Genomic DNA, 26883 nt, shown 5'->3' with positions numbered 1-26883 from the left:
TCGTCACCCAAAGGGGAGAGAAGTTACAAATTTAATTCTAGAAAATGTATTATAAAATTGAAAAAATTTTAACAAAAACCCTACAAAAATTTAAAAAATTCTATTTTCAATATTAAGAAAAATTCCAAATTAGGTGAATTTCTTGGGTGAGACCAAATTTTCAATTTGATTAAATTAGAACAAGATACCAGACCGGGAAATTTTGTAGGGTGGCAGTCTTTTCACCTGGTGGCATTCTTCCAAACAGCCATAGCTGTTTCTGTCTGGAAAGCATCTAAATTTGTTATTGTGGGCAGTTATGCACAGTTTAACCAATAATTTTGATAGCAAGACGTAGATGAATATATATTTAAAATAGCCAGACTTACAACTAATAGCAATTTTAAAATTTTTCTATCAAACGAACTCTGAAAATAGTCAGATTTAGCTATAAAATAGCTAAGTTAATAAAAGTGGTTGTGCAAATGCACGTATCGATAAGTGAGTGCAAAGCAACTCTCTAAATACAGTTCAGTTCGTTTAAAAGAATGACGCCGCAAAGCAATAAGCTAAAAAAAGACAAATTCAAACAATTCAAACAACAACGATCATTTCAGGCTGTACTCAATTTATGAAAAAATCTAGAAAAACATAAGCAAAAAGTGTAATTAATCAGTTGAAAAGATGCCAGAACCAACGAATATTAAAGTGGTAGTGCGCGTGCGTCCCTACAATCGGCGGGAACAGGAGCAGAATCAAAGATGTATTATTAAAGTGATGGACGGATCTTCCTTGTTGTTTGATCCCGACGAGGAGGACGATGAATTCTTTTTTCAGGGTACCAAACAACAATACAGAGACATTACAAAGCGTACAAACAAAAAACTATCTATGGAATATGATCGTGTCTACGATATAGACCGCACAAACGAGGATTTGTTTATGGAATGTACAGCGCCGCTGGTCGACGCCGTACTTGATGGGTAAGTGTGTACCTGAGAACCAAACAAACCCTTAACTTATGTATCTGTGTGTGTGTGTGTGTGTGTTAACAGGTACAATTGCTCAGTGTTTGTGTACGGGGCAACAGGAGCGGGCAAAACATTCACAATGCTGGGCAGTGAGAATTGTCCAGGCATCACCTTTCTGACCATGCGTGATCTCTTTGAGAAGATCCAGAGTCAGCAGGACACACGTAAATTCGATGTGGGCGTCAGCTACTTGGAAGTGTATAACGAGCAGGTGATGAACCTGCTCACTAAAACCGGTCCGCTAAAGCTGCGCGAGGACTCCAACGGAGTTGTGGTCAGCGGTTTGGTGCTCACGCCCATCTACAGTGCCGAGGAACTGCTGCGCATGCTCACGCTGGGCAACTCGAACCGGACACAGCATCCGACGGACGCCAATGCGGAAAGTTCGCGTTCCCATGCCATTTTCCAGGTGCACATACGGATCACGGATCGCACAACGGGCACCAAACGCAGCGTGAAGCTCTCCATGATCGATTTGGCGGGCAGTGAACGCGCCGCTAGCACCAAGGGACTTGGCATGCGCTTCAAGGAAGGCGCCAGCATCAACAAGAGCCTTCTGGCGCTAGGGAATTGTATTAACAAGCTGGCCGATGGCCTCAAACACATTCCCTACCGTGACTCGAATCTCACACGCATCCTTAAGGATTCCTTGGGCGGCAACTGTCGCACTCTGATGGTGGCCAATGTCTCCATGAGCTCGCTCACCTACGAGGACACCTACAATACCCTCAAGTATGCCAGTCGTGCCAAAAAGATACGCACTGTACTGCGCCAGAATGTGCTCAAGTCCAATTTACCCAAGGAATTCTATGTGAAGAAGGTCAACGAGGTCATGGTCGAGCAGGAGCGTCTGCTGGAGCGCAACAAGCTGTTGGAGGCGAAGCTGGCCCAATTGGAGCGTGCCGGCAACGAGAACAGCTACGATCAACAGGAGCTGAAGCCATGGTACAGCAAGATTGATGCTGTATACGCCACTGTGACCAAGCTGCAGCAGTGCGTCATTGGAATACGCAGCAAAATCCAGAGTCTCAACTACCGCCAGACACTCAAGAAGGACTTTGAGCAGCTGCGCAAGCTGTTGACACTGGATCAACGTCTGCTGCAGGAGGTAACTACATATTTGCTATATTTATATTGATTTGTATTCTATATTCAAAGAGTGGCAGTAACATTTATCCATGCAACAAATAACATATTTAATCAGTATCAGTCTTGAGGCGGTCAGAGTATCATTATTAGGCTTCTCCCAGCAGCTCCTTCTGTTTGCTGGCCAGCAGTTTGTCCGCCTCCGCAATGTACTTGTCCGCAATGGCCGTAACCTGAGTCTGAGCCGCAAACACATCATCCTTGCCAATGTCCGTCTTATTCTTGAGTTTGCGTATCTGGGAGTTCTGTATGTCGCGTATGGCATCGCGGTACTTAAGGAACAACACCTTGGCATTCTTGGACAGGTGCTCGCGATGCTCCTTGGTCACCTTGGGTATGGGTATAAAGAGTGTGGTGCCGTCTTGTTGCGGATTTAGATTCATGCCGCTCTTTTCAATGGCTCGCAACACATCGGGAATCGTTTGGGGAAATGCAATCATATTCACAATGATCGTTTTGGGATTCTTGCGCGAGATCTGCGCCAGTTCCTGCAGCTCATGCTCCGCTCCGTCCACCTTGATGCGCAGTGTATCGATGGCGCCGCTTGTGGAACGCAACGATAGATTCTTGATAAAATCATCTTTCATTTGCAGCACCGACTTCTCCATTTGGGCATTCAGGCTATCCAGATTGATCAGTTCGCGCAGATGCAGCTCGTTGATCTCCACCTTAACTGGTTTCCCTTTGCCGCCCTTCTCCTTCTTTCTGTCCTTGCCTTTTGCATAACCACGCGTCTGTTGCAGCCACAAAGCGGTTCCAACTTCCTTCCTCTGTGGCAACTCCTGCAGCTGCTGCCGGCAGAGATTGCCCAGAGCTGGACGAAGTGGCGTTAGTCGTGAACTAAGCACAAACAACTGCACTCCAGTTTTAGCAAGCATTTCAAATTAATAATTAAAAGTTAGTTGTAATATAAATGCAGAGCTGTCAACTTGCTGCAAATAAAATAATGGCGACAACCAGTGCTGCCAACTTGTTTGTACTCTAAAGCTAGTACGCTGTTCAGGCAAAAAGCTCATACAAAAACGATCAGTGACTTAAAATAAAATTGACCGTTAAAAACGGTTACATTTGAAAACAAGTTAAATTAATTTATAGAAAAATTGTAAACAATTGGTATAAATATTGTGTTTTTCGTAAAAAAAAACTTCTTATTTTTTTAATCAAAGCTTTATTTATAGTTTATTTTTGCTTTATTAATGACATTCTTTTATTGTTGTACAGGATTATAAACTTTTAACAAACTACTTGAGCACCTTGAGTAGCAGAACCCAAAAGTACACGGATGAACTGCCTCATTGGCGCAGCAAGTTGGAAGCTGCCTGCATGGATCTCAAGACACTGAAGCTGGAGGTGAAGGAGTCGAAATACCACCAAATCCTGAACTTGTACTTGGGCAACAAGGATCTGGAGGTGCAGTTGTCAAAGCAACAGATTAACTGCAATCATTTGACGGCCATCAACAATGAGCTGGTGGAGAACTCGGGAATCCTGATGAAATCGTTTACCACTGGCTGCAATGTGCTGCACCAACTGTACGATCGCCTGGAAGAGACGCAGAAACTGACACCGGACATACAAACTGTTTACGAACGACTCGAGCGAAAGATGCGATTCACGGAATCGGAGACAGCAGCTTCAGTACAGGACACGGAACTGGATGAACTGCTTGCCGAGCAGCAGGTGCAGCCAGAACCATCAACGGTGACCAGCAGCGCCAGAAAGCGAACTCGGGATCGTCGACACACACATACACTAAGCGATAGTGAATTTGTTCTTCACCTGGGCATCGATAGCTGTGAGGACAGTGACTCGGATACGGACGCCACAGACGACACTCCGCATCATGTGTTCAAGAAGCCATGCAATCTGAATGTTACCCAAGTGATACCCAATCCCACGAGTCAGCACAAGGCGCTGACAGCGACTGTTACCAAGTCACGACCCATTAGCCATCGAATGGTATCGGACATGATCTCGGATCAGAGTGTTTGCGGCTCTGCAGACAAGGAGAAACTCAAGCAAGGTGATTGCTAATCAACTGTAATCCTAGTACACTTTGTCTAAGACTCCTTTTATCTTGCAGCTCTTTTCAAATCCAGCAAGTTTAGCACACAGGAACTTAAACGCACCTGCGCAGCTGCGATACAGAAGGAGAATCTGAAAACCTTCTCAAATGGCTGTGTGAGAAAAAGTCCACGTGCTATTATCGCCAAAAGTGAGCATAAATTTTCAATTTAATAATTCTTAAACAAAGCTCTTGTATATCACTTAAATATCTTGAATTATTGATGCTGTTTGACATAATCGATTGTGTTTCTTTATTTCTAATCTATTCTTATGTAATCTAATCTTTTCAACAGCTCTCGCCGGCACCACAGCGACGATTCGGAAACCCATATCCCGTCTAGTAGGAACCATCAATACTGGTGGCAAGGAGACGCCAGTGGTTAAGATAAATCGAGCCGCCTCGTTTCGCATTAAAAAATAATTTTACGTATTACAATTGATTTATTTTTATTTTAAAGAGTTCTATTCTAATTATTCGATTTGAATTTGTCGGTTTTAGTTGTGTGAAAGCATATAATTTACCCAAATATATATATATTCTGTAAGTTTCTTATACTTTGCCTATAAGCTAAATAACTTGGCGTAACGCTTTAGTCTTATAAATACATATCCAACTCCTTGCCACCGCCCAAATGTTGTCTATCACTTCGGTAAATGTCGTGACCACCGTGTCCGCCGCCGCCTATGTGTTGAGGTGGCGCCAATCCCAGCACTCCAAGCAGCATGTACAACAGAGCGCCAAGATTGACGCCCAGCAGCAGCAAACCAGGCCCGAGCATTGCTGCAAGTGATGCAGCTGAAGAAGATCCTGGCCAGCTGCTCTGTTGACCACCATAGCCAGCGTAGGCGAACCGACGCCAAGGCTGCTGTTCACTGGCAGCTACATCATTCGGCTGCCTGTCCAAATCCTGCTCCTTTTTCTTGCTTTCGGCCAGAAGCGTGTAGCGTGGTAGAAACGATTGATCCACTGCTTTCTGGGCATCGCTTGAGGACGCCTCCAGGGATGCAGTCATCCAGCAGAGCGCCAAGAGAATGAGCAGCTGCATGACGGCAACTTCAACTGTGTACCTACATGGCGGCCAATGCTCTCTTTTATAGGCACTTCAGGTGCATGGAGCGTGTCGCTCACACTACACTGTACAGCCGAGTGATTCTTTTGAGATGTCAGCAATGCACACAAATGTCGTATCCGTCAAATATCAAGTATACGAGTACAATACAAACCCAAACATCTGTCTAGTTATAAGCGTATATTTATATATTTGAATAAGATAAGCTTTGTTCACATTATTGTCCATTTGATAGGGTTATTTTGTTGCTGCTCTAGTTGATTCGTTGTGCCTTGAGCAGCACTTTAGGTTCCTCTATTTCTTTTTTGCTCTGCACGAGCCTCAACTCTCGTTCCCAGGCCTTCACTGGTCCTCCATCGGATGCGGGTAGCAATTCCACTGTGCGTTTGATCACTGCCTGCAGGGTGGCAATGGTCTTCTCGAATGCCTCGGTGACATCTCCGCTGGCATGGCTGTGTGCCAGGAAGAGTGAGGCAAAGAGATCTCCGGTGCCGGTAAAGAACAAGTCTTTGTCGCCCTGCTTGGGAATGTCCATGGCCAGTCGAGGTCCATCCAACTGGCTGAGGAAAGCGCGCAATACTCCAGGCTGGCCCAGATCACTGCTGGAGATGACAACAGTTTTTATATTGCGCTCATGGAACCAATCCATGGCCTCCCACACGGCTGCTTCGCTGCGAACCTCCTTGCCCGTGAGTAACTCCACCTCAAACTGATTGGGTGTTATAATGTCGGCCAGTGGAATGATCTCATCGCGATAAACGGGAAGCAGTTCCTTGGGCACATACAAGCTGCCATTGTCGCCCATGACGGGATCACAGACATAGATCAAATTGGGATTGGCCTTGCGAATCTCCTTCAGAATGTTGCCCACTTGACGCAGGAAGAAGGGATTTCCAATGTATCCAGTGAGCAGATGAGAATATTGACCCAACAATTCATTCTCTTGCAAACCATTGAATATTGTGGCTGTCATGTAAATAGTATTAAAAATAATAAACAAAACTAATTAAACTATATGTACTTACCCAATTCTTCCTCTGTGGATACTGGACCCTTGAAGCATTTGTAGCCTGTGTGATTTGAAAACTGTACCGAATTCAGCGGATCCACATCGAAACCAAGCAGCTAAAAGCAGTTAAGATAATAAGTTAATATGTATGATTTATAAATAGATGTTTGTAACTCACTTGTAGGGGATAAGTGGCCACTTTATTGCCCACATAGCCGTGCACTACATGACTTTGGATAGACAACACCCGTTTGGAATCTGACGTCGCCATAATGTGTTCTCGTTTTGAATGCAGAATATAATTAAAATCCGTTGAATGGCAGTACAATAAATACACTGATGAAACCGGTTGGCCGTTCTGTAGGCGACTACGTTCAGACTATATGAATATACATACTATATACGCTAAATCCAAGCGACGGTCATCTTATCAGTACTCAGCTCACAATCATACACTGATAACACACAGTAAACAATGGCCGCCGTGGGGTTATAAACAATAAGATGTTAACAATAATGTGATATCAATGAGAACAACTCTGTACCATCGTCATTTACTTTAATGCTCCTAAAAAGTAATATACCGTCTTTGACCTTGGGCTACAATCAACTTTTAAATTACAAACATTGCTGCACTCCATCCCCTTCAAGCCCACACCCATTTCAAAACAGCTGTTGCTAGTAGAGTTGTATCGAATCGTTCGGACCACTGTTGTCAACTTAGCTATTTTATAGCTAGATTTGGCTATTTTCAGAATTCGTTTGCTTAAAAAATTTCAAAATTGTAATTAGCTGTAAGTCTGGCTATTTAAAATAGATATTCAGCTTAGTTTTGCTATCAATATTTTTGGTAAGACTGTGCTATACAAAATTTTCCGATCTGGTTTGATTTGTTTTACTTCGTTCTTTCTACTGAATTTTTGTACCAATTTTAAAATTTTCTTTTTTAATTTTATCTAATTTTCAATTTTTAATTTTCATCAAATTTATAAAGTTTTTTTTTGAGTTTTTTGCGATTTTAAATTTGCATTTTTATTACAGATGGGCGACAATATCGACAAAATATTTTAGCACGATTTAAACTATCGATATGTCCTTGTGCTTGCAGCCCTTGTACGTAGTAGCGGTGAATGGCAGTTTTCTATCGCATGGTTTACGTAAACTTTTAATTGTTAAGTTTTCAATAAAAAAGTGTAAATAAGTGCAATTAGGAAACTCAAACAAAGTGAGGCTTACCATGGCGGCTAATCTAACGCGTTTGCTGGAGCAGAATATACGCAGCAGCAATGCAGCGACAGTGCAACGCAGTGTGCGACTTTTGAGCAGCCAACAACTGCAAAAACAACAACAAGAAGCGATCGACGATGAAGGTAAACAAGCTAAACTGTTAATAAAACTGTGTAAAGTAAATGTCTTTTGCTTATAGAGTTTCGTGTGCTTAACCTGCGCACTATTAAGCAGCAGGCACGACGACGGGAGATAAAGAAGGAAGTGGTTCAGCCGCCGCGCACATCTCGCATGGCCGTCGACCAGGATTGGACGTCCGTCTGGTCCGGACCACGTTCCTTTCATCCGGCCAGTGTGCCGCTGCCTTTGCGCCAGGGATACACGGAGCGCGGGGCAGCCGCGCCCTCGAAGTATGCCAATGCAGAGTTGATGAAAATACCAAATTTCCTGCACTTGACGCCTCCGGCCATACGACAGCAGTGCGAGGCAATCAAAAAGTTTTGTACGCCTTGGCCGAAGGGACTGGAGACGGAGGCCAAATGGAAACGCCATTTTCCCATTGAGGTCGTTAGTACGGACTATTGTCATAGTTTACCCACAATTCGACACCCGGAAGCACGTCGTGTCACGATTACGTTGAAGTTATCCGACTTGCAGTTCGATGCACATGCTAAGGATAAATTCCTGCGCCTGGTCGGTGAGCGTTACAACCAGGAGACTGGAGTGCTTACATTTATGACTGATCGTTGTCCGACGCGGAAGCAAAACTACGATTATGCTTTGTATTTGTTGACGGCATGTTATCACGAATCATTTGTGACGGAGCCCTGGGAGGACACAAAGTCCGAGGCGGACATGGAGCTGTATCTCTTCGAACGCAATCAAGCCAAGAAATCCGCCGAGGCAATACTTAATTGGAATGCAAAAACAGAGCAGAAAATCACACCTAGTGCAAGTTATGCTGAAAGCGTGGAGCAGTTGATAAATGAAGGCGAGAACGAGTATAACATAGCCAAGTATAAAGAGGAAGTACTAAAAATGTTAAATATAGCTGTCTAGTAAGCATTTGCAAAACTATAATTGTTATAAAGAGATATTGAAATAAACATTGTTAAACAACAACAAAAACAAACCACATTGATAAAAATCGCCGGCAAAACGCGAGCATCCGCAACAGCTGATTGTGTTGTCTGCGTGTCATGGTGAATGGCAAAAGAACACCGCGTATGTAAAGAAGCAGCAGTGATTTTGTTAATCGAAATAGAAGACTGATTTTAGTGGACGTGGATAGAATTTTTTTTGTTTTAAATTATAAATTAGTAATTATACAAAATTTAGACATTTCGTAAATGAAATGAAACAAATGATAACGCTTGTTTAAAGTCGTTACATGACAGGTAACAATTCCAATCACCAATTTTACTATCCACAATAGTAAATAGTGCACACAAAAGAAAACAATAAACAAAGTCAGCAATAATGGAAGGGACAAATTTAATGAATGAGGGTTTTCTGATTTAGGTTATAGTGCTTTCACTGTTACCGGAAGTGTGCCGGCTGCCATATGCCATAATGTTATCTCAACTTCTTAAAAATGTTTTAAAAATTGTCTTCGTTGGCATTGTCGCCGCTTATCAGTTAAATGTTTTTGTTTGTTTTTGCTTTACGTGTAATTGCGCCCTCATCTAACTACACACAAACATACATAAGAGAGTGTATCTGTGCAATATTGAAGAACCTACAGTAGTGCCTACTCTTAGTTCTCTGCCACGATTGGTTTGAGTAACAACTACGCGTGCTAAAACCCTGTAGAAGTATGTGATCTCTCATATCAAGTTTATAAACTGATTTAACTCAGAAGACATTTTTTACTTCACGATATTACCACAACTCAAAAACATAAAATGAATATAACAGTTTTACATTAAGAACAAGTTCACGACATACTTTTGAAACGAGGTGTAAACTCAGCTTAAAGCTGTTAAAGGTCACAGACAGAGCTCACAGACACTGAAGCTTTTTCAAGTGCAAAGCGCAGCGTTATGAAAAGAGCTTATCAGAGAAGAGTGCACTAATACATTTACAGTTTTACTAATACTTGTGTGTAGGACAAAATTGTTGGTATTTGTTGAGTGCTCGAGTTTTAAAATTATGCAAAGTCTGCACACATTAAAGTAATATGTATAGTCAGCGCAAAAATTATCCGTGCACTTAGTTTTTATACTTTAACGGCTATTGTAGGTCAGGTTTGCATAGTAAAGTAAAATATCTCTTTTAAAATAAACTTTTTAAATTTATTTTAAAATACATATGTTTAATGTAAAAAAAATTCGTTAACCATGCTAAAAATATAAGTAAAATTCAAAATAATGAGTATACAAAAACATGTTGTGCTGAGTGTACAGTTAGTCAAGAAAGTGTTTTGACAAAATCAATTATCTCTTGCCAAAAATATATACATGTTGCTAAAAAAATAAAAATGTTCTTTGAATATACATCACTTTTTTAAAAATATGTGAATTTTTATTTAGTCAAAAGACTTTCTTAATTAATTTTAAGTGTAAGCATACAAACATGACGTTTGTTGAGAATTTGTAAACATGCAGACATGTTTCTGTATCTACATACACACTTTAACTTGCTGTACTTTTGTTCTAATCTCTCAGTTGGTAATTGGCTGTCAGTGACTATTTTCAGTCCAAGTCGAAGCCGAAACAGAAACAGAAACAGAAGCAGAAGAAGAAACAGAAACCGAAACGAGCAACAGCAGCTGAGCTAACAGTACGTCGCTGTCGTCGTTGTCGTAGTTCCATTTGCTCATGAGTATCTATATCGGTATCAGTTGTCGCAGTGGGTCGCAGCCAGCGTAACCGAGCAGCTTGACACGTAGTCTCCAACCTGGAAGCTTATATATCTTTACTTAAACGTAGAATGCGTCGTCCGAACATAAAATGGATGATCAAGTCGGTGGTTCTGGTGCTGCTCGCACTGATGCTGTTCCTGCTTATCACCAGCTGGATATCATCCACTCCGTACACCAATAAACCAGTGCACCATGGCATCCAACCTGAACCCTTGGTGCGAACCGGACACAGAAAAGCCGATCGACTAAAGGAACGTCTCAGTGATGGACAAATGAAGGCACAGGAGCAAATGGATCAACCACTGCATAGAAAAGAACCAAAGGCGCAGCAGAAGCCAGATCATCCCGACGTTATATACGAAGAAAACGGAGAGGACGAGGAAGATCAGGCCGGGAATGGGGTGTTGCCGCCTTTGCCCAATGGCATACCCAACGGGGAAGAGAAGAATGATATGCAAGTAGCAGCACCTCTTGCCGATTCTCTCAAGAAGGATTGGCATGACTACAAGGCGATGAAGAGCGACGGCAAGCGAGTGGGCATTGGTGAACAGGGCGTGGCCGGCAAGCTAGAGGATGAGAATGTGCGGGAATCGGAGCGTACGCTATCACTTGAAAATGGCTTCAACGCTCTGCTCTCCGACTCCATATCGGTGAATCGTTCCCTGCCCGACATACGACATAAGGAGTAAGATGAAATACTAAATTTTTTACCATCTGGCTAATTCTTTTTTATCTTTAACAGCTGCCGCAAGAAAAAGTATCTCCGAAAGCTTCCCACGGTCTCCGTCATCATCATCTTTTACAATGAGTATTTATCCGTCCTCATGCGCTCCGTGCACAGCTTAATAAATCGCTCACCACCGGAGCTGCTCAAGGAGATCATTCTGGTGGATGACTTTAGTGATCGCGCGTATCTGTACAAACCTCTGGAGGAGTACATTGCCGAGCACTTTAGCATAGTGCGTGTGGTGCGTCTGGCACAGCGCACGGGTTTGATTGGAGCTCGGTCTGCGGGTGCACGGAACGCCACTGCCGAAGTGCTCATCTTTCTGGACTCGCACGTGGAGGCGAACTACAATTGGTTGCCACCGCTACTGGAGCCAATTGCCCAGAATAAACGCACTGCCGTCTGTCCGTTTATTGATGTCATCGATCACAGCAATTTCAATTACCGGGCACAGGATGAGGGAGCACGTGGAGCATTCGATTGGCAGTTCTTCTACAAGCGCTTGCCGCTGCTGCCGGAGGATCTCAAGCATCCAGCGGATCCATTCAAGAGTCCCGTCATGGCTGGTGGCCTTTTTGCCATTTCCACAGAGTTCTTTTGGGAACTGGGAGGATACGACGAGGGTCTGGACATCTGGGGTGGCGAGCAGTATGAATTGAGTTTCAAGATTTGGATGTGTGGCGGAGAAATGTATGACGCACCTTGCTCACGTGTTGGCCACATCTATCGGGGACCACGCAATCATGTTCCTAGTCCACGCAAAGGTGACTATTTGCACAAGGTAAGTGAGAATTCCGGTGATACAGTCAGACCTGGATAACATGTCTTTCTTTGCAGAACTACAAGCGAGTCGCCGAAGTCTGGATGGACGAGTACAAAAACTATTTGTACGCCAATGGCGATGGCATCTACGAACGCACAGATGCTGGTGATATTACCGCACAGAAGGCGATACGCAACAAGCTGAAGTGCAAATCCTTCAAGTGGTTTATGGAGAATGTGGCCTTCGATCTGATGAAGTCTTATCCGCCCTTTGATCCTCCCAATTATGCTAGTGGTGCCATCCAGAATGTGGGTGATTCGAGCAAGTGCATCGACACCCTTGGACGGAAGCGACACAATCGAATGGGCATTTATCACTGTGCCGATGATTTGGTGAAGCCACAGAGGACCCAGTACTGGGCACTCAGTTGGAAGCGAGATCTGCGACTGCACCGTACCAAGGATTGCCTGGACGTGCAAATCTGGGATGCTAATGCACCCATTTGGCTGTGGGACTGTCACGGGCAACAGGGCAATCAATATTGGTATTACGACTACCACACCAAGATGATTAAGCATGGTCTGGAGGGTAAACGTTGTATGGAACTGTTGCCCTCCTCCGAGGAACTGGTTGTCAATCCCTGCGATAAGAGTAACAAATATATGAGGTGGAATTTTGGTTTTGTTAACAAAACCGCACTAGACAATTACAGCAAAGAGCTGGAGCTGAAGCTTTAGTAGTGTTTAATGTGTAAATTCAATCATCTCTTGCCATGTTCTTAAAATGCAATTGTAAAGTCTAATTTTGTATTTTATATAGTTTTTGGCCTCAAATACACTATAGAGTTTTTTTTAATAGAGCGTAGAGAATAGAGTTAAGTAGTGTTCGGTAGAGTAGTGTAAACACATTGTAGGGCTACACTCTACTCTCTACAATCTATTGAGTATTTGAGGCTTTATGTACAGATATATAAGTATTTGAAGAGAGAGTGAGAGAGAGAGGGAGAAAATAATGGAGAAAGTAGAGTATAGTCTTAAGTTAACTATACCCAAGTTATGTTTTGAACGCACATTCCAATTGTCAGTAATTAAGTAAGAAGTACTTATATTAATTCCGACTATAAATAAAAATAGCATATTTTTGTTTAACTTTGTTTTTTGTTTATTTAATATTAATATCTGGTTGCTTTCAATACGCGTACTTTAAATAAATATAATATATGTTTTATTTCATATACGTTTTGTTTTTCATTCTTTTTCTTCAGTTTTGTTTATCGTTTTACAATATGTATCATCATCATCATCATTATCAGCATCTTGAGCTCCAAACTGTCTGATGCTTATCGTTATCATCTTCATACATGATTCGATATTTTTACGTGGTTTTTTTTTCTAGTGTTCTCTCATTTTTTGTAATATTAATATATGCCAATATTTATAGTATATATATATATATATATATATTCTCAATATATATCGTGTATATATATATATTTTCATTTTCATGCTCTTGCCCTGCAAAAAAGAAACTTAAAACACATTTGTAAACTTGTGTATAACTTAATAATGGCAAAAAGTTGGTTTTCCTTTTATTTCGAAAATTATATAAAAAGCATTTACAAACTATAATAGTTGTTGGCTTGCGTAATCAGTTAATCATTTAATTAATTATCGTAATTTATATTTATATATATAAACATTTAAATATTTATCAAAACATTGTTTTTTCTTGTTGCTCAAAAGTCTTCTTCGTCTTCTTCTTTCATGCCTTAACTTTACATACATACGTTTTACATTTATGATTCTCTTCTGCACAATTTTTCCTCACTTTCATTTTCATCGTCAAATTGTTTAAATTATAAGCATAAGTATACATATATATTAATAACCATTTTTGTGCAAAATAATGTTTTTATTTTATTTGTTTTTAGACTAATTTGATTTGAAATTCAGTTGCGCTGCCATTTTGTTTCTTGTTTTTGGATGGATGCAAATTCATGCGTGAAATGAAAAAGCAAAATGTTTCTTCTTTAGTTAATTTATAGTTGTTGTTGTTTACTTAATACTTGCTTGGTTTCGAGTCTTTTTTTTTGTTTTTTTTTTGGGGATTTTAGTTATAGTTTTCATTTGAATTGCTTTAACATTTACAGCACATTTCATAAAAAAGGTTTTTGCCTTTTTTTTTGGCGCGCATAAATAAATAAAACTTCTTTTGTTGCTCATTTTATTTCATATACTTATGTATGTTTGTGTGTAGTTTTTTGTTTGTTTTTTACTTAAACTTAGTTTAAATTATGAATAATGTTTAAAAAATGTCTTGATGCATTACGCGCTGCTCTTCTTCTCATCTTGTTTTTCTATCATTTCATACATTTCCTTTTATCTTCACTCGTTATGCTTTATGCTTATTTATGTGCTTTTTACGTATGCTTAGCTAAAAAGTTCTGCCCACCCGAGCCCCCCTCGCTGTGCTCAATTCGCCTGATGCACAAATACTACTGCATATATAAATGTTAGTATGCAAATTCAATTTGTATTTTGTTTATATTCTGTTGTTGTTCTTGTAGGTTGCCCTTCTTACGCTCTTTTTGTGTATTTGAGTGTGTGAGTGTTGAGAGTATGAGTGTAATTGCAGTTAACGTTAAATGAAATATGTCACAAATGGCGCTCTCTTGCGCACAGAGAGGCGATCGAAAGAGCATCGCATGTGCTCTGCACGAAGAGAACTAACGTCATTTGCTTTGAATTCGCTCAATTTGAATTCGCTTGGCGCTGAAACGTATGCAACAGCATCAAGAGACAGTCAAATTGTTAAATTAATTGAAATGAAAACTTGTTTTGAAAATATATATATGTATAATGGTTGTTGTAGTGCTATTTTTAGTGTACCAGTAAAAACTTGTTACCAACTATTTATTTTTTATGATTTGTTTTCTTTTGTTGATTGCGAAATTCTTTACGTTCGTTTTGTTTCTAGTTTGCTTTAAAAAATTGGTTTATTTGTACTTTTGGCAATGATCTTTTACGAGTATCCGTCCACTAACAGTTTTCTTTTTGTTTATCTTAATATGTTTATTTTGCTCGCAATAGAAACTCAAGCAAAACATTCTTTAGCATTTGTTTATTAGGTTGATTTTTCATTTAGTTTATCATTATGTTTGTTTTTTTTAGTTTTTTTTTTTTTGTTCTGTAGTTTGCTGTTTTTTGTAGTGTATTTGCTGTTTGCTGCTTAACAAAAAAAATATGAAAATTAATATAATTAACTCATTTAACAGAAATTGCCAACAATATAGCTGCTCTTAAGTAACTAAAATTCTTATGTGATTTTCATTTTGTTTATGTTTTTCATATGTATATCTAGCTGCATTTCGTTCAGTGTATAAACTAGGCATATTTTGTGAGAGTGTGTGTGTGTGTGTGTGTGTGTGTGATTGTAGTGGAGTTTTGGTTGTGTTACTTTACGCTGCCTGCTGTCCCGCTCCCCATTCCACTCCTTTTCGTATGGCACACGAAATCAGGACGCGTTTACAAAAATAATTGTTGTGAGAATATTTCAGTCGTTTGAGGCTTAAGCTTAGAGCTAAACAGCGATGAGCTACCAATAGTAGTAGGATCCCATACCATGGCATTGATAGGCGCTCAGGTTTGTTGTTGTCCCACTCCCACTCCCACGCCCACGCCCACTGTTGCTGCTGTGGGCGGCTGCTGTTGCTGCTGCAATTGCTGCTGTTGCTGCTGCTGTTGATGCTGCTGCTGCTGCTGCTGCTGTTGGGGTGTTGGACCATTGGGATTGGTGCCATTGTTGCCATTGGTGTTGGCGTTGCCGTTGGAGCTGCCATTCGTGGACGATGTTGGACTGCTATTGCCCTCCTGATAGGGCCCCGTAACCACACATGGGTGCATAGGAAACAGGGTCGTCCACGACGTTGTTGTTAGTGTTGGTGCGTGGAGGGCAACTTTCTCGTTTTTTGGCTGCTCGCTGCTGTTGTTGTTGTTGTTGTTATTATTGTTGCTGCTGCTGTTGTTATTATTGTTGTTGTTATTTGATTGCGACTTTTTACTAGTGTCACTTTTCTTCTTTTTGCTGCCACTAGCGCCATTCTTGATGGCACCACCGCCATTGGTCTCCTTCTTAATGGGCATCGGTGGCGCCGTCGTCGCCGTCAATTGCTCATCATGCATCTCCTCATCATCGTCATCCTCGCCGGCTGCCTTCTTCAGCAATCGCTCGCGCTCCTCTTTGGCTTTGTTGTCGAGGTCCGTGTTGATCTTCTTGACGCGCATCTTCTCCTCCCACTCATCGATGCCGTGCCTGGCACGATTCAAGTTACGATGCTGGTAGAAGATCAGCGTCATTCGCGTCGGCTGATGTCGATCCGGTCGCCGTACAGCTGTCGTTGCATGCATCTCATGCTTGGCACACTCGATCAACACGCTGCCATGATTGAGGGCAATGGCCACACCACCCATTTGTGGATCCTGAAACGCTTCAATGTTCTCATTGATCTCGGCCACTTCGCCAATGGGCTCGATTTTATTCGAATTCGTGCTGGCCGGAGCAACAGTTGTCGTTGTGTTGCCGCCGGTTGCTGCTGCGTTGGCGTTGGCATCGCTGCTGTTGCTGCTATTGCTGTTGTTGCTGCTGGGGTTGCCGACAGGTGGCGCTTCAGCAATGGCCACCGCAGTGGGCGTAACCGTGGACTCAGTCAGCTGACCATTGCTCAGATCGGGCAATATAGTTTGAGGCGGAGTTACCGGCAACTGTTGCTGCTGTTGCTGTTGCTGCTGTTGCTGTTGCTGCTGCTGTTGTTGCTGCTGCTGCTGTTGCTGCTGCAATGGCGCTACTGTTGGCAGCGTGGGCTTCACCAGCGTTGCTGTTGCTGCGGGCGGCATCGCACCATGCGTGGCTAGCAGTGTACCACCCGCTGAGGCAGCTGCTCCACCCGTCGCACCATATCCGCCGGAGCTCTGATGATGTCCGTAGACATTCCAGTTGGGCGATGGCGGCGGCGGCGTCGGTGGAGGCGTCTGCTGTGGATACATGCCGTAGGGCGAGTACGCCTGATGATGGTATCCGTAGTTGTAGTTCATGTTCTGATACGCATCGTAGGCGGAGTACGCCGAGTGAGGCGGCGGCGGTGGCGGCGGATACATCTGATAGTTGTTGGGATACTGCGTGTACTGGTAATCGCTGGGCGGTGGCTTTGGCTTCACGAAACCCTCTGGCGTGTGCGGATGATGGTGTGCATGGTGGTGGTGTGGGTGGTGGTGGTGGTGATGAAGTGGTGGTGCTAGATTAGTCATGGGTTGCATGGCTGTCAAGGCGGTTAACTTACTCTCGACTAGGGAGTGATTGACCAGCGTTGTCGAGTCGGGATTCTCCTCGCTGACGCGACTCTTTAGCTCACCACCAACAACGGCGGTGACATCGACACCACTCTGCTGTTGTTGCTGTTGCTGCTGCTGCTGTTGTTGCTGCTGCTGTTGTTGCTGCTGCTGCTGCTGTTGTTGCTGCTGTTGTTGCTGCTGTACGCCCAGAACTGGCGACGTTAGATTGTTGTAGCTAGGCGTATAACCATTGCTGGCATCATGCTGTGCAGGCGTGGGCGTCACTGTGATGGGCGTGGCAGGCGGCAAGGCTGTTGCTGTGGCAGCCACTGCAGGCGCAACTGTTGCTGCTGTCGCTGCAATGCCTGTTGCTGCTGCTCCTCCAGCTGCTGCTGCTGCTGCTGCTGGCGGTGTCACCGTATGCGTATGCTGCACCAACGGCGCCGTGGGCGTTGTGGGCGTCAAGGCGGCACTGCCGGCGGCCATGCCCATGGCATGAGGTGGCCAGTTGCCGTAGTAGTTGCGTGAGTCGATGTAGGAGCCCGTCTGGTAGTCGTAGGAGTAGGGCGAGTCCAGCACGGTGCTCGAGATCTGGTTGGACTGCAGCTGGGCGTCCGTGAAGGTGTCGATCATGGTGGCCATGTTCATCAGGCTCGAATTGGAGCTCATCAGCTGATTGGGCTGACCTCCGGGTGGCGCAACTCCACCAGCTGCCGTGCTGTTGTTGCCGTTGCCATTTGGATTGCCGCCGTGCTGATTGACGGGCGGCGTGCTGAACGCGCTGCCCGCCGGACTGGGATTGTTCGTGACCGGCGTCTGACAGCGAGGAGATGGCGTCGTTGGAGGCGCCGAGCCTGGCGTGGATGCGCTGGAGTTGTTTGACTTTGACTTGGACTTTGACTTGCTGCTGTTGTTGTTGCTGCTGCTGCTGCTGTTGTTGTTGTTGCTGGCACCGTTCTCCTTCTTGATGTGCGCAGCAGCGGTCAAGGCGGGCGGACTGCTCTGCTGGGACTGCGTTTGCTGGGCGCCGTTGCTGGAGCTCTGGCTGCTGCCATCTGCGGCAGCATCCTGCTCGGCATCCGGCGTCGCGGACTCGTCCTCTTTGCGCTTCTTGCCATGCCGGCGACAAGGTATCAACGGTGTGGATCTCACACGTACTTCGCAGGGGAATCTAAGGAAGAGAGCAGCAAGATTAGCGTGTTGTTCCACAGGTGCTCCGAGCTGCAACGGGTAGCTCAAAACTCAACACTACACTCACTTGTCCAGCATTTGCACAGCGCCGGTGCGATGCTTGTCCCGCTGCCCCTCGACGCTCTCGAACTCGTCCGTGCCGTCCATTGTGTACAGCGGCAGGACGTGGAACTGCTCGTCGTCGGGCAGGCGGCTATCGCGATTGTCGGGCTTCAGCAGTGCCACATGCACCGTGCAGCCGTCCTGCATGTTGTGCAGATCCCGATGGGAGTGCGCACAAAAGTCCAGGCAGGCGGTGACACCCGAGAACGGCTTACCCGGCTCCAGGCCGAGCCGGCAATCGGATGCCTCATGCTCGTACTTTGTCTGATTGTCATAGGATCGCGGGCAAACCTGCTTGAAGACCGGCGCCAGAAGAGTGGCAATCAGGTTCATATGATCCTCAATTGCCGTCTCCTCGCTCTTCACCGACAGTCGGAACTTGCGCACCGTCTTGGAGCGGGCGTACTTGCATCCATTGTAGTACATGGACCAACTGCAGCCAAAGCTGTACGAGGCGCCCGACGTCTCCGGATCCAGACCTACAATGGGGAGGAGAGATAAGTTTACTTACTTACTTCGGCATACAACTGAGTTTTAATATCTTACCTTGGCAGGCACAGGTGCGATTCTCATTGGTGGCGCAACGGCGCGTTGTCGGCAGACCGTACTTGTTGAGCTTCGGTATCAAATTCTTATAGGCATTGTCCGCCTCCGGGCGTGGCATGCCATCCCAGGCCACCATACACACCACAATGTAGGCAGCAATGCATCTGCGTGGCAGAAATCAAAAATGATAAGTTCAATCGATACTTGTTAAGCTGTGACTTTTGCTGCTGCTTACCTGTGACCTGGTCGCTTCTTTACCACCACCAGAATTTTCTCTTCGGGATCGGCGCGTCGGATAACCCATTTGGCCACCGGGCAGCCCTGGGAGGTCTTACCCTCCTTGCCCGTGTAGACGATCTTCTCGATGCGCAACTGACGACCCGTCAACTGACAACGATCCTCGAACTCGCGTCGCAGCTCCATCAGCGTGGATGCAGTGCCTGCAGGAAGAGGAGATTAAGATTAGTGTAAGTATTTTTAGACCCCGTATTAAAAAAAAGTACAGGGTTCTATTGGGTTTGCTTTAACGAATATGTGCGTAACAGGCAGAAGGAGGCGTGGCAGAATCTATAAAGTATATATATTCTTGATCAGCATCAATAGCCGAGTCGATATAGCAATGTCCGTCTGTCTGTGTCTGTCTGTCTGTCTGTCTGTCTGTCTGTCTGTCTGTCTGTCTGTCTGTCTGTCTGTCTGTCTGTCCGTCTGTATGAACACCTAGATCTAAGAGACTATAAGAGCTAGAGACACCAAACTCCGTACGCCCCCTTTATCGCCCACAAATCGAAAAAAAAAATTTCAAATCCAAATTATAAGAACAATTTAAAAGCTAGTGACACCAAATTTGGTATGTAGATTCCTCTATATTGCAGGCAGGTCAAGTTTGTTACTTTTTTGAATCGGACCACTATATCATATAGGAACAATCGGACGAAAATCAAGTTTTAGTATGAAAAACTTTGTTTTGTGAGATATCTAAAGCAAACTGATTAATAATGCATTAAACTTGGTTTTATATATCCTGTCCAAAGTTGGTTCAAATCCGACCACTATATCATATAGCTGTCATAGGACCGATCGGGCGTAAATCAAGTCTTAGTGAGAAAAATATTTTCTTTTATGAGATATCGTAGCCAAACTGATAGAATATACATTTAAGAAATTTTTCCATCATTAGTTTTTGCCATAGTAAGTACGGGGTCTCCGACAGTCGAGTATGCTCGACTCTAGCACCGGCCGACTAGTTTTTATTAAGTAAGACCTAGCTCAAAAAGGCCCTCTATTCCCGAAGAATTTTCCATCTTTCCTCCCAGGCTTTGCCCTCCAAGGCCTTGGGTTTACTCCCAAAACTCCCAAGGGTCTAAAGTAGGATTTCCCTGGAGCTCTTCACTTACCTAGATGCGTGTAGTATGTGCCCGGCTCGGGCGGATTCTTGTCGGACTGGAAGCACTCGCATTCTGGTATTTCCGTCTTGTTGCCCTTCTCCAATCGATCCGTGGTATCGAACATGGGATTGATCTTCTCATGCTTGACAATTATCTCGGGTATTTCATCCTGTTTCTGTTTCTTCGACTTGGCCTTGACGCCATTGTGCGCTTCCGCCATTTCTTCCTCGTCGAGAAGCTCCTCCTTGGGCTGTATGCCCAAACCGAGACAGGTGCCGTCCTTGAGGTGCTCCGCTGTGGGCGGCCTGGTACCGCCTTGACGGCAGCAGGAGAAGCCATTGTTAATGGGCTTACCCTCGCCCAGATAGGCATAGCCATGTCCATGGCCATGACCGTGTCCCAGCATGCCCATATCCTCCAGCTTCGGTTCGAGCATGCCGTGATGACTCAGATGAGGTGGCGGCGGTGCTCCATGTCCGAGGGCATAGCGATGCGCTGGAATGGGATACGCATGGGCTGGTATATCCTTCTCATAGTTGGTGGGCAGTGGTATGATGCTATTGGTGTCCGGCTTGCGGTCCAACTCCAGCATACTGTTACCATGCCCATGACCATGTGCTCCATGATGAGCCGCATTCGATGGCGGCTTGCCACGGCTGCCATATGCCGCAGCTGCCTGATAGCCCGGCACAAAGCTCTGCTGGAAGTTCTGCTGGAAGCTGCCGGCTCCGGCTCCATAATAAGCCGAATTGTGATGATAGCCGGCATAGTCCTGCTGATGCTGATGCTGCTGCACCGGCTGACCCTGTCCATCGTTCTGGCAGAAGTCGGCGTACTGGATAAAGTTCTGATAGTTGCGCTCGTAACCCTCCATTTTGTTGGGCTGTCCACCTGGTGGCGGTGGCAACAGACCCGGCTCTGTCTTGATATATTGCCCGTGATAGTCCTGACTGCTGCCCGGCGGTGGCGGATAGTGGGCGCCAAGCGCCTTTAATCCTCCACCACCCGGATCATTGGCATTGCGATCCCTTTCGATCTCAGCGGCGGCTGCTTCGGCGGCAGCTGCTGCAGCTCGGCTCGCCTTGCTGCGACTGCGCGACTTCTTGGGTTGAGGCTGCACCGGTGGCTGGATGGGGGGCATGGCGGGCATGGCGGGCTGGGGCGGTGCCTCCGCATGGCTGATGGTCGTGTGTTGTCCTGGCTGGTGTTGTTGCAGCTGCAGCTGCAGTTGATGATCCGTGCCGGCATAGCCGCTGTTAACGCCAAGACCAACACCAACGGTTGGCTTCTTAAAGGAGTTGGCGTGGTGCGGCTTCCAGATTTGATCGCCACCACCTCCGATGGGCTCGGCAACGCCCAGAGCGCCCGGAGGCGCAACGCTGCTCGACCCATTGGCGCTCAGCGCCGTCTCGGGCCGGAGATGGTGGCTATACGATAAAAAATGACCGGTCTGCTGTTGCTGCTGCTGCTGTTGCTGCTGCTGGGCGACAGATGACGCTGTCACCTGTCCCTGCAGCTGAATGTCGGGTGGCGCATCCTTTGAGTCACTCTTCCTCATGATCATCGACTTGATGCGCGTATTCAGATGCAATCTCTCGCCTTGACCCTGCGCCGCATAACCATCGCTCGTCAGCTGTTGCTGTTGCTGTTGCTGTTGTGCTGCTGGCGACGCATGTTGCTGCTGCTGCTGCTGGGGCTGCTGATTGCTCCAGTTCCAGTCCTGCATGGGCGGTGAGCCAAGATGCTGTGTCTGCACACTGCTCCCATAAGGCTGCAGTCCATTTCCGTTCGGAGAGGGCGGCACTTGGTTGGGCGATTGCGAGACAAGGCGTGGCTGATGTTGCTGCTGTTGTTGCTGCTGCTGCTGCTGCTGCTGGATGAGGCTGCGTGTGGGCGATTGGGGCACCGATTGGGTCTGTGGTTGCATGGGAGAGCTGGCTGGTTGGGCTACCACTGCATTGGAGGCACCACTGACTACGGGCACTGCTGTGGGCGTGGCAGCAACACTTGCTGCTGCCGTCGTCGCTTGCTGTTGCTGTTGTTGTTGTTGTGATTGTTGTTGTTGCTGTTGTGATTGTTGTTGTTGTTGCTGAGATCCGCTGTAGTCGCCTGGATACCCGTTACAGTTGAGTGAGCGCGGCGGCACGCTGCTCACCCGCGGATATCCAGGCGTGTCGTTTCCCGACATGCTCTTGTTCAGATCAGCCCCCAGATGCTGCTGCTGCTGCTGTTGCTGCTGCTGCAGGCCAACAGTGGGTGGCGCAGGCGCCGTCGACACCTGTCCGGCATAGCTAACACCACCGGGCGCAAAGCCAGCGGCAACACTCTGCAATCCCACCTGGTTAATGGGCGCACTCGACAGCTGTTGGCTCTGGAAGTCGTAGCGCTGCACTGGCGCTCCGTAGGGAGAGCGTCCGTAGTTGGGATCGAAGCCGAGACCCGTCTGCACGTAGCCATTTGATGGATAGGCGTAGGACTGGGTCTGGAAATCCAACGAGTTGAGCGATGTGATGGCTGGAGTATTCTGTGGTATTTGCTGTATGAACTGGTTCTGCCAGCCCTGCGATGGATCCGCCTGCCATGTCGGATAGAAGGCCATGGGTGCCTGTAAATCAAAAAAGAAAGCAATTAGCCAAATACTATCGATTGGTACACAAACTAATCTTAAAATAAGTAAAGTGTTCTTTTCCAGGAAAATTCTGTAAAACACTGCAAGATAGCGAATACTAACAAGTAATTAATCTGACTTTAATATCATATAATACAATCAATATAATAAACTATCTACAATACTATCGCATACTATCGATAAGCGAGCAGCTTGTACATACATCTATTAAGTTTCGAGTATATTCAGATTGTTGCTCTTTCTATTGCTCTCCTTCTTCCATAATCTATAACTATGAGCATTTAAATGAATGCTTTCCCGGAAATGCCAAGTAGGCGATAAACGAATTGAATTATGTGTGCTTATTTTAAGCTAAATGACGGAAGTGGGAAATTAATATTTATTTCAATGTTGATTAAGTGCAGTTAAACAGTCTGATTTATTATATTTATTTAAGTCGACCACAAATAAAGATCTTTATAGTTTCTGTTATTTACAGAAATATAACTGTAACTCTTCCTAAGTATCAACATTAACATGGTTAAACAACCCTTTTTATGCTTAGAGCCTCTATTAGGGGCTGCTTTTGCGCAACTATAAATATTGTTTTCCTGTCATAGTCGAAACATAAATCACATTAGTCGCGCCCTAATTAAGCGACCCACTAATTGGTCCAAGCCCCGAAAGCAAGTCAAGCCAATAACAACAAACAGGAAAATAACAAACAACATGGCAAATATTTGGTATCGCAATTATGCACAACCCTCGTCTATTGTTATATTTTGTACTCATGTTGTTGTTGCTGTTGTTGCTGATTGACGCGCCTTCAATTATGCTACAGTTTTTCGCGTTTTATGTTTATGTTTTGGCGTCTGATGAAAACAAAACACAGAACACCCTACCCTCCCCTCCCACATGTGACGTCGTTTTTCATTTCATTTGCATTTTTACGAGCGCAAAAATTATGAAAGTGAAATTTTTCTATATGCAAACGACAGCAACAACAACAACAGCAACTATTGCTTTAACAATGGCCAGACAACGACAATAAAATCAAATAAAATATAAAATCGTATATAAATAAATTTAATAGCTCTTTTTTTATGACTTTTTGCCCGATTCCAGAGGGTGCGACTCGATGATGTTGTTGCTATTGTAAATATAGGATTTTATTTTGTCTATATGTGTTTGTGTATGAGTGTGCACCTGGCTGCGGCTGTTGATGACAGCAGCTGCTGCTGTTGCTGTTGTTGTTGCTGCTGCTGCTGCTGCTGTATGGTCTGCGTTTTATTTTAAAAACATTTTGCAATCATTGATAAAAATCGAAAAATTGTTTATGAATGAACGTGTGTGTATTTGTAGTATATTTGTATATTTCTGTGTGTGAGAGTCAGTTGTGTGGTTTGCCTTTCTGTCTATCTGTTTTCTGTCTCTCTATCTGCCTGTCCCGCTGTCTGCTGGTTATGTGAGCACAGCTGCAGTTGATTGGGCGCATGTGACGTATACGCAACGTTGGCCAATGTCGTTGGTCGAGTGCTGCACACGCACAGCTTTAATTTGTGTTATTTTTCTGTCAGTGAATGGCAAATGCAATGTGAACTGATTGACTGGCCAAACACATTTGAAGGTCAATGCTCGCTCTGCTTGCAGTAGCAACTGTTGCTGTTTTAAATATTAAACTGCAATATACTCGTATATTTCGTTAGATTCATGTTTTTACTTACCATTGGTTGTTGCGGTTGATCCTTCATGGTTTGTATTTGTGCGGTTATTTGATGCTGTTGCTGATGCAAATGTTGCTGCTGGTGTTGTTGCTGCTGTTGTGCGTGCTGCTGCTGTTGTTGTTGTTGCTGCTGCTGCTGTTGCAAATGTTGCTGCTGCTGGAAATGTTGCTGCGGCTGTTGATAGTGCTGCTGTTGCTGCTGCTGCTGCTGATGTGTCAGCAATTGTTGTTGCAACTGCTGTTGCTGCTGCTGATATTGTTGCTGCTGCTGCAAGCTACCACCTGCTGCGGCAACTGTTGTCGTTGTTGTATTTGGCGATTGCTGCGGCAAGTGTGTTGCTGCAGGCACTGGACTCAAACGTGGCGATGTTGCTGTTGCGGCGGCGGCAATGGCACCAGCGGCTGCATTCAGTTTATTTGCTTTGGTGGAGGTTTTGCGGGCGCGTGACTGTAAGACAAAACAACAAAATTGTTGACAAATTATTAGTTGGTTAATGGCATTGACAAAAGTAACTGTAAGGCGTAGATAAATGCATAAATTATGGGGCAATTTAGAGCTGTTGTTGCCGTTGTTAATGTTCGCCGAGTGCGCTTTAAATTATATGTAATTAATTTATGACACTCGCTGTCTGTTGTTGCTGTTGTTGCTGCTGTTGCTGTTGCTGCTGTGTTGTTGTGGGTGTCTCAGGTTTGACCTTCATCATATAACAGCTGCTTTTATTTATCATTTTTTTTTTTATATTTTATTTGCCTTTCGGCAATTTACGCTTTAAAACTAATTGCACAATTGCCCGGAGCTGTTCTAGCTCTTTTTCTTTGCTTTTGTTTTAATTAAGGAAATTTGTTAGACGCTCAAATATTTTAATTGCCACATTTTCACATAGCATTGCCCTTCCCCCCAGCCCCTTCCCCATCCCTGTGCCCCTTTGTCGCTAGTATAATTTATGCTTGCAACGGACACATAATTTTTACTTGTTTTTGAGTCTGCACGCCGGCAACATGTAAAATTTATGTGGCCAGCGATTTATGTGCAATTTATTTGTGCAGCCAAATACATACAAGAACAACAACAACAACAGCAGCAGCAGCAGAAAAAAGAGCATGGCAAAAATGCAGCTTGCAACGACAACAACAACAACAACAGCAACAGCTGCGCTTGCCATTTATTGTTGTTGTCGCCGTTGTTGCTGCTGCTGCTGCAACTAAAATATGTTGCGCGCGCCATTAAAGGCATTGCAAATTTATGTTTATAAAAGACTTTTGTCGTTTTGTTGAGAAGTTTGAGGAAGGGGCAAGCACCGACTTTAGCTGCATTTTATTTTATTTTATTGCATATAATTTTTCTCAGGCTTTTCAGGAAAAGTCAAAGTGAACACTCGCATATAATTATACTTATTTATATATACATAAATCCAAGTTATTGCTTAACAATTTAAAAATATCTATAAATTGTAGCTGATTAGATTGGTTAATAATAAACATCCATTTCTAAAACTGTTCGAGAAATGAAGTTATCAGTTTCCTTTTTATAGGCATGTGATATGATTATAATTGAACTGTGCTCAATCACTCAGCGTATCAGAAGACGTTATTAATTATTATTTTAATTACTTTTTAGTCATGCTTTAAGTAATATTTGATACACATCTCAAAAGTTTAAATATTTGTAAATTACGAACTGCATACATAAATTGGCATTTGGACAAGACAACATTTTGGGCCAATTAAAGAGGCTTACGACCATATTGGCTGGAATTTCTAGAATTTTGCAAATGGCAAATAAATTTGCATAGAATAACAAACCAAATCGTTTGTGCAAATTGCTTGCAAAAATATGATTTATATTTAACACATGTGTAAAATATTTTACATCTGAATCTCTGTGTGCTTTTGCATTTGTATGTGTGCTAACTTGGCTAGCATAATGCAATGCAAATACGACAACAACAAGGAGCAGACCAATTGGAATTCAAATGCTCTCCTCGGTCTACGACTCTGGGGGCCACAGCTGGCGACAAAGCAACAAAATAAGTTAAGCAAACACACAGTTTGAGCCATTTATGTGTATTTACAAAGGTGACAGCCAAGGGGAAGACCGAGAGGAATGGCAAAAGGGAGG

At 44.3% G+C, this 26883-nt stretch overlaps 7 protein-coding genes across 9 annotated transcripts in view; 3 read left to right on the top strand and 4 right to left on the bottom strand.

Annotated features, from left to right (window-relative positions):
* The first annotated feature begins 461 nt into the window (after nt 1-461).
* On the top strand, nt 462-4772 carry LOC117786635 (kinesin-like protein KIF18A). Its single transcript, XM_034624973.1, has 5 exons — nt 462-962; nt 1035-2118; nt 3378-4179; nt 4240-4371; nt 4517-4772. The coding sequence occupies exons 1-5, from the start codon at nt 664-666 to the stop codon at nt 4642-4644; spliced, it is 2445 nt and encodes an 814-aa protein (XP_034480864.1). The 5' UTR covers nt 462-663; the 3' UTR covers nt 4645-4772.
* On the bottom strand, nt 2135-3082 carry LOC117786637 (ribosome-recycling factor, mitochondrial). The gene has a single exon (XM_034624975.1). The coding sequence runs from the start codon at nt 3032-3034 to the stop codon at nt 2246-2248; it is 789 nt and encodes a 262-aa protein (XP_034480866.1). The 5' UTR covers nt 3035-3082; the 3' UTR covers nt 2135-2245.
* On the bottom strand, nt 4650-5390 carry LOC117786638. The gene has a single exon (XM_034624976.1). The coding sequence runs from the start codon at nt 5267-5269 to the stop codon at nt 4820-4822; it is 450 nt and encodes a 149-aa protein (XP_034480867.1). The 5' UTR covers nt 5270-5390; the 3' UTR covers nt 4650-4819.
* Nucleotides 5391-5456: 66 nt separating this feature from the next.
* LOC117786636 (pyridoxal kinase) lies at nt 5457-6829 on the bottom strand. The gene is made up of 3 exons (XM_034624974.1): nt 6481-6829; nt 6319-6418; nt 5457-6259 (listed from the first exon to the last, which is right to left on the bottom strand). The coding sequence occupies exons 1-3, from the start codon at nt 6571-6573 to the stop codon at nt 5547-5549; spliced, it is 906 nt and encodes a 301-aa protein (XP_034480865.1). The 5' UTR covers nt 6574-6829; the 3' UTR covers nt 5457-5546.
* Nucleotides 6830-7428: 599 nt separating this feature from the next.
* Nucleotides 7429-8657, top strand: LOC117786902 (28S ribosomal protein S35, mitochondrial). The gene is made up of 2 exons (XM_034625320.1): nt 7429-7672; nt 7729-8657. Exons 1-2 carry the CDS (start codon nt 7540-7542, stop codon nt 8586-8588), a joined length of 993 nt encoding a protein of 330 aa, XP_034481211.1. The 5' UTR covers nt 7429-7539; the 3' UTR covers nt 8589-8657.
* Nucleotides 8658-8764: 107 nt separating this feature from the next.
* LOC117786901 (N-acetylgalactosaminyltransferase 6) lies at nt 8765-13030 on the top strand. 3 transcript variants are annotated; one of them, XM_034625319.1, is made up of 4 exons: nt 8765-8926; nt 10196-11077; nt 11135-11900; nt 11957-13030. In XM_034625319.1, exons 2-4 carry the CDS (start codon nt 10461-10463, stop codon nt 12617-12619), a joined length of 2046 nt encoding a protein of 681 aa, XP_034481210.1. In that variant the 5' UTR covers nt 8765-8926; nt 10196-10460; the 3' UTR covers nt 12620-13030. The 3 variants fall into 3 exon arrangements, with proteins under 3 accessions (XP_034481210.1, XP_034481207.1, XP_034481209.1); XM_034625316.1 differs by lacking the exon at nt 8765-8926 and adding an exon at nt 9269-9343 and having other exon boundaries at nt 11957-12619; XM_034625318.1 differs by lacking the exon at nt 8765-8926 and adding an exon at nt 9629-9770 and having other exon boundaries at nt 11957-12619.
* Nucleotides 13031-13441: 411 nt separating this feature from the next.
* Nucleotides 13442-26883, bottom strand: part of LOC117786900 (DNA N6-methyl adenine demethylase) — a 105732-nt gene continuing 92290 nt past the window's right edge. The window contains 8 exon segments of the mRNA XM_034625315.1: nt 13442-18380; nt 18468-18981; nt 19049-19212; nt 19284-19488; nt 20443-22461; nt 22464-22525; nt 22527-23038; nt 24766-25212. Of these exon segments, the coding sequence (XP_034481206.1) occupies nt 15521-18380; nt 18468-18981; nt 19049-19212; nt 19284-19488; nt 20443-22461; nt 22464-22525; nt 22527-23038; nt 24766-25212 (6783 nt within the window). The 3' untranslated portion in view covers nt 13442-15520.

The sequence above is a fragment of the Drosophila innubila genome, assembly GCF_004354385.1.
Source record: "Drosophila innubila isolate TH190305 chromosome 3L unlocalized genomic scaffold, UK_Dinn_1.0 0_D_3L, whole genome shotgun sequence".
Lineage (NCBI taxonomy): Eukaryota > Metazoa > Arthropoda > Insecta > Diptera > Drosophilidae > Drosophila > Drosophila innubila.
This window is presented reverse-complemented; position numbering and strand designations above follow the sequence as displayed.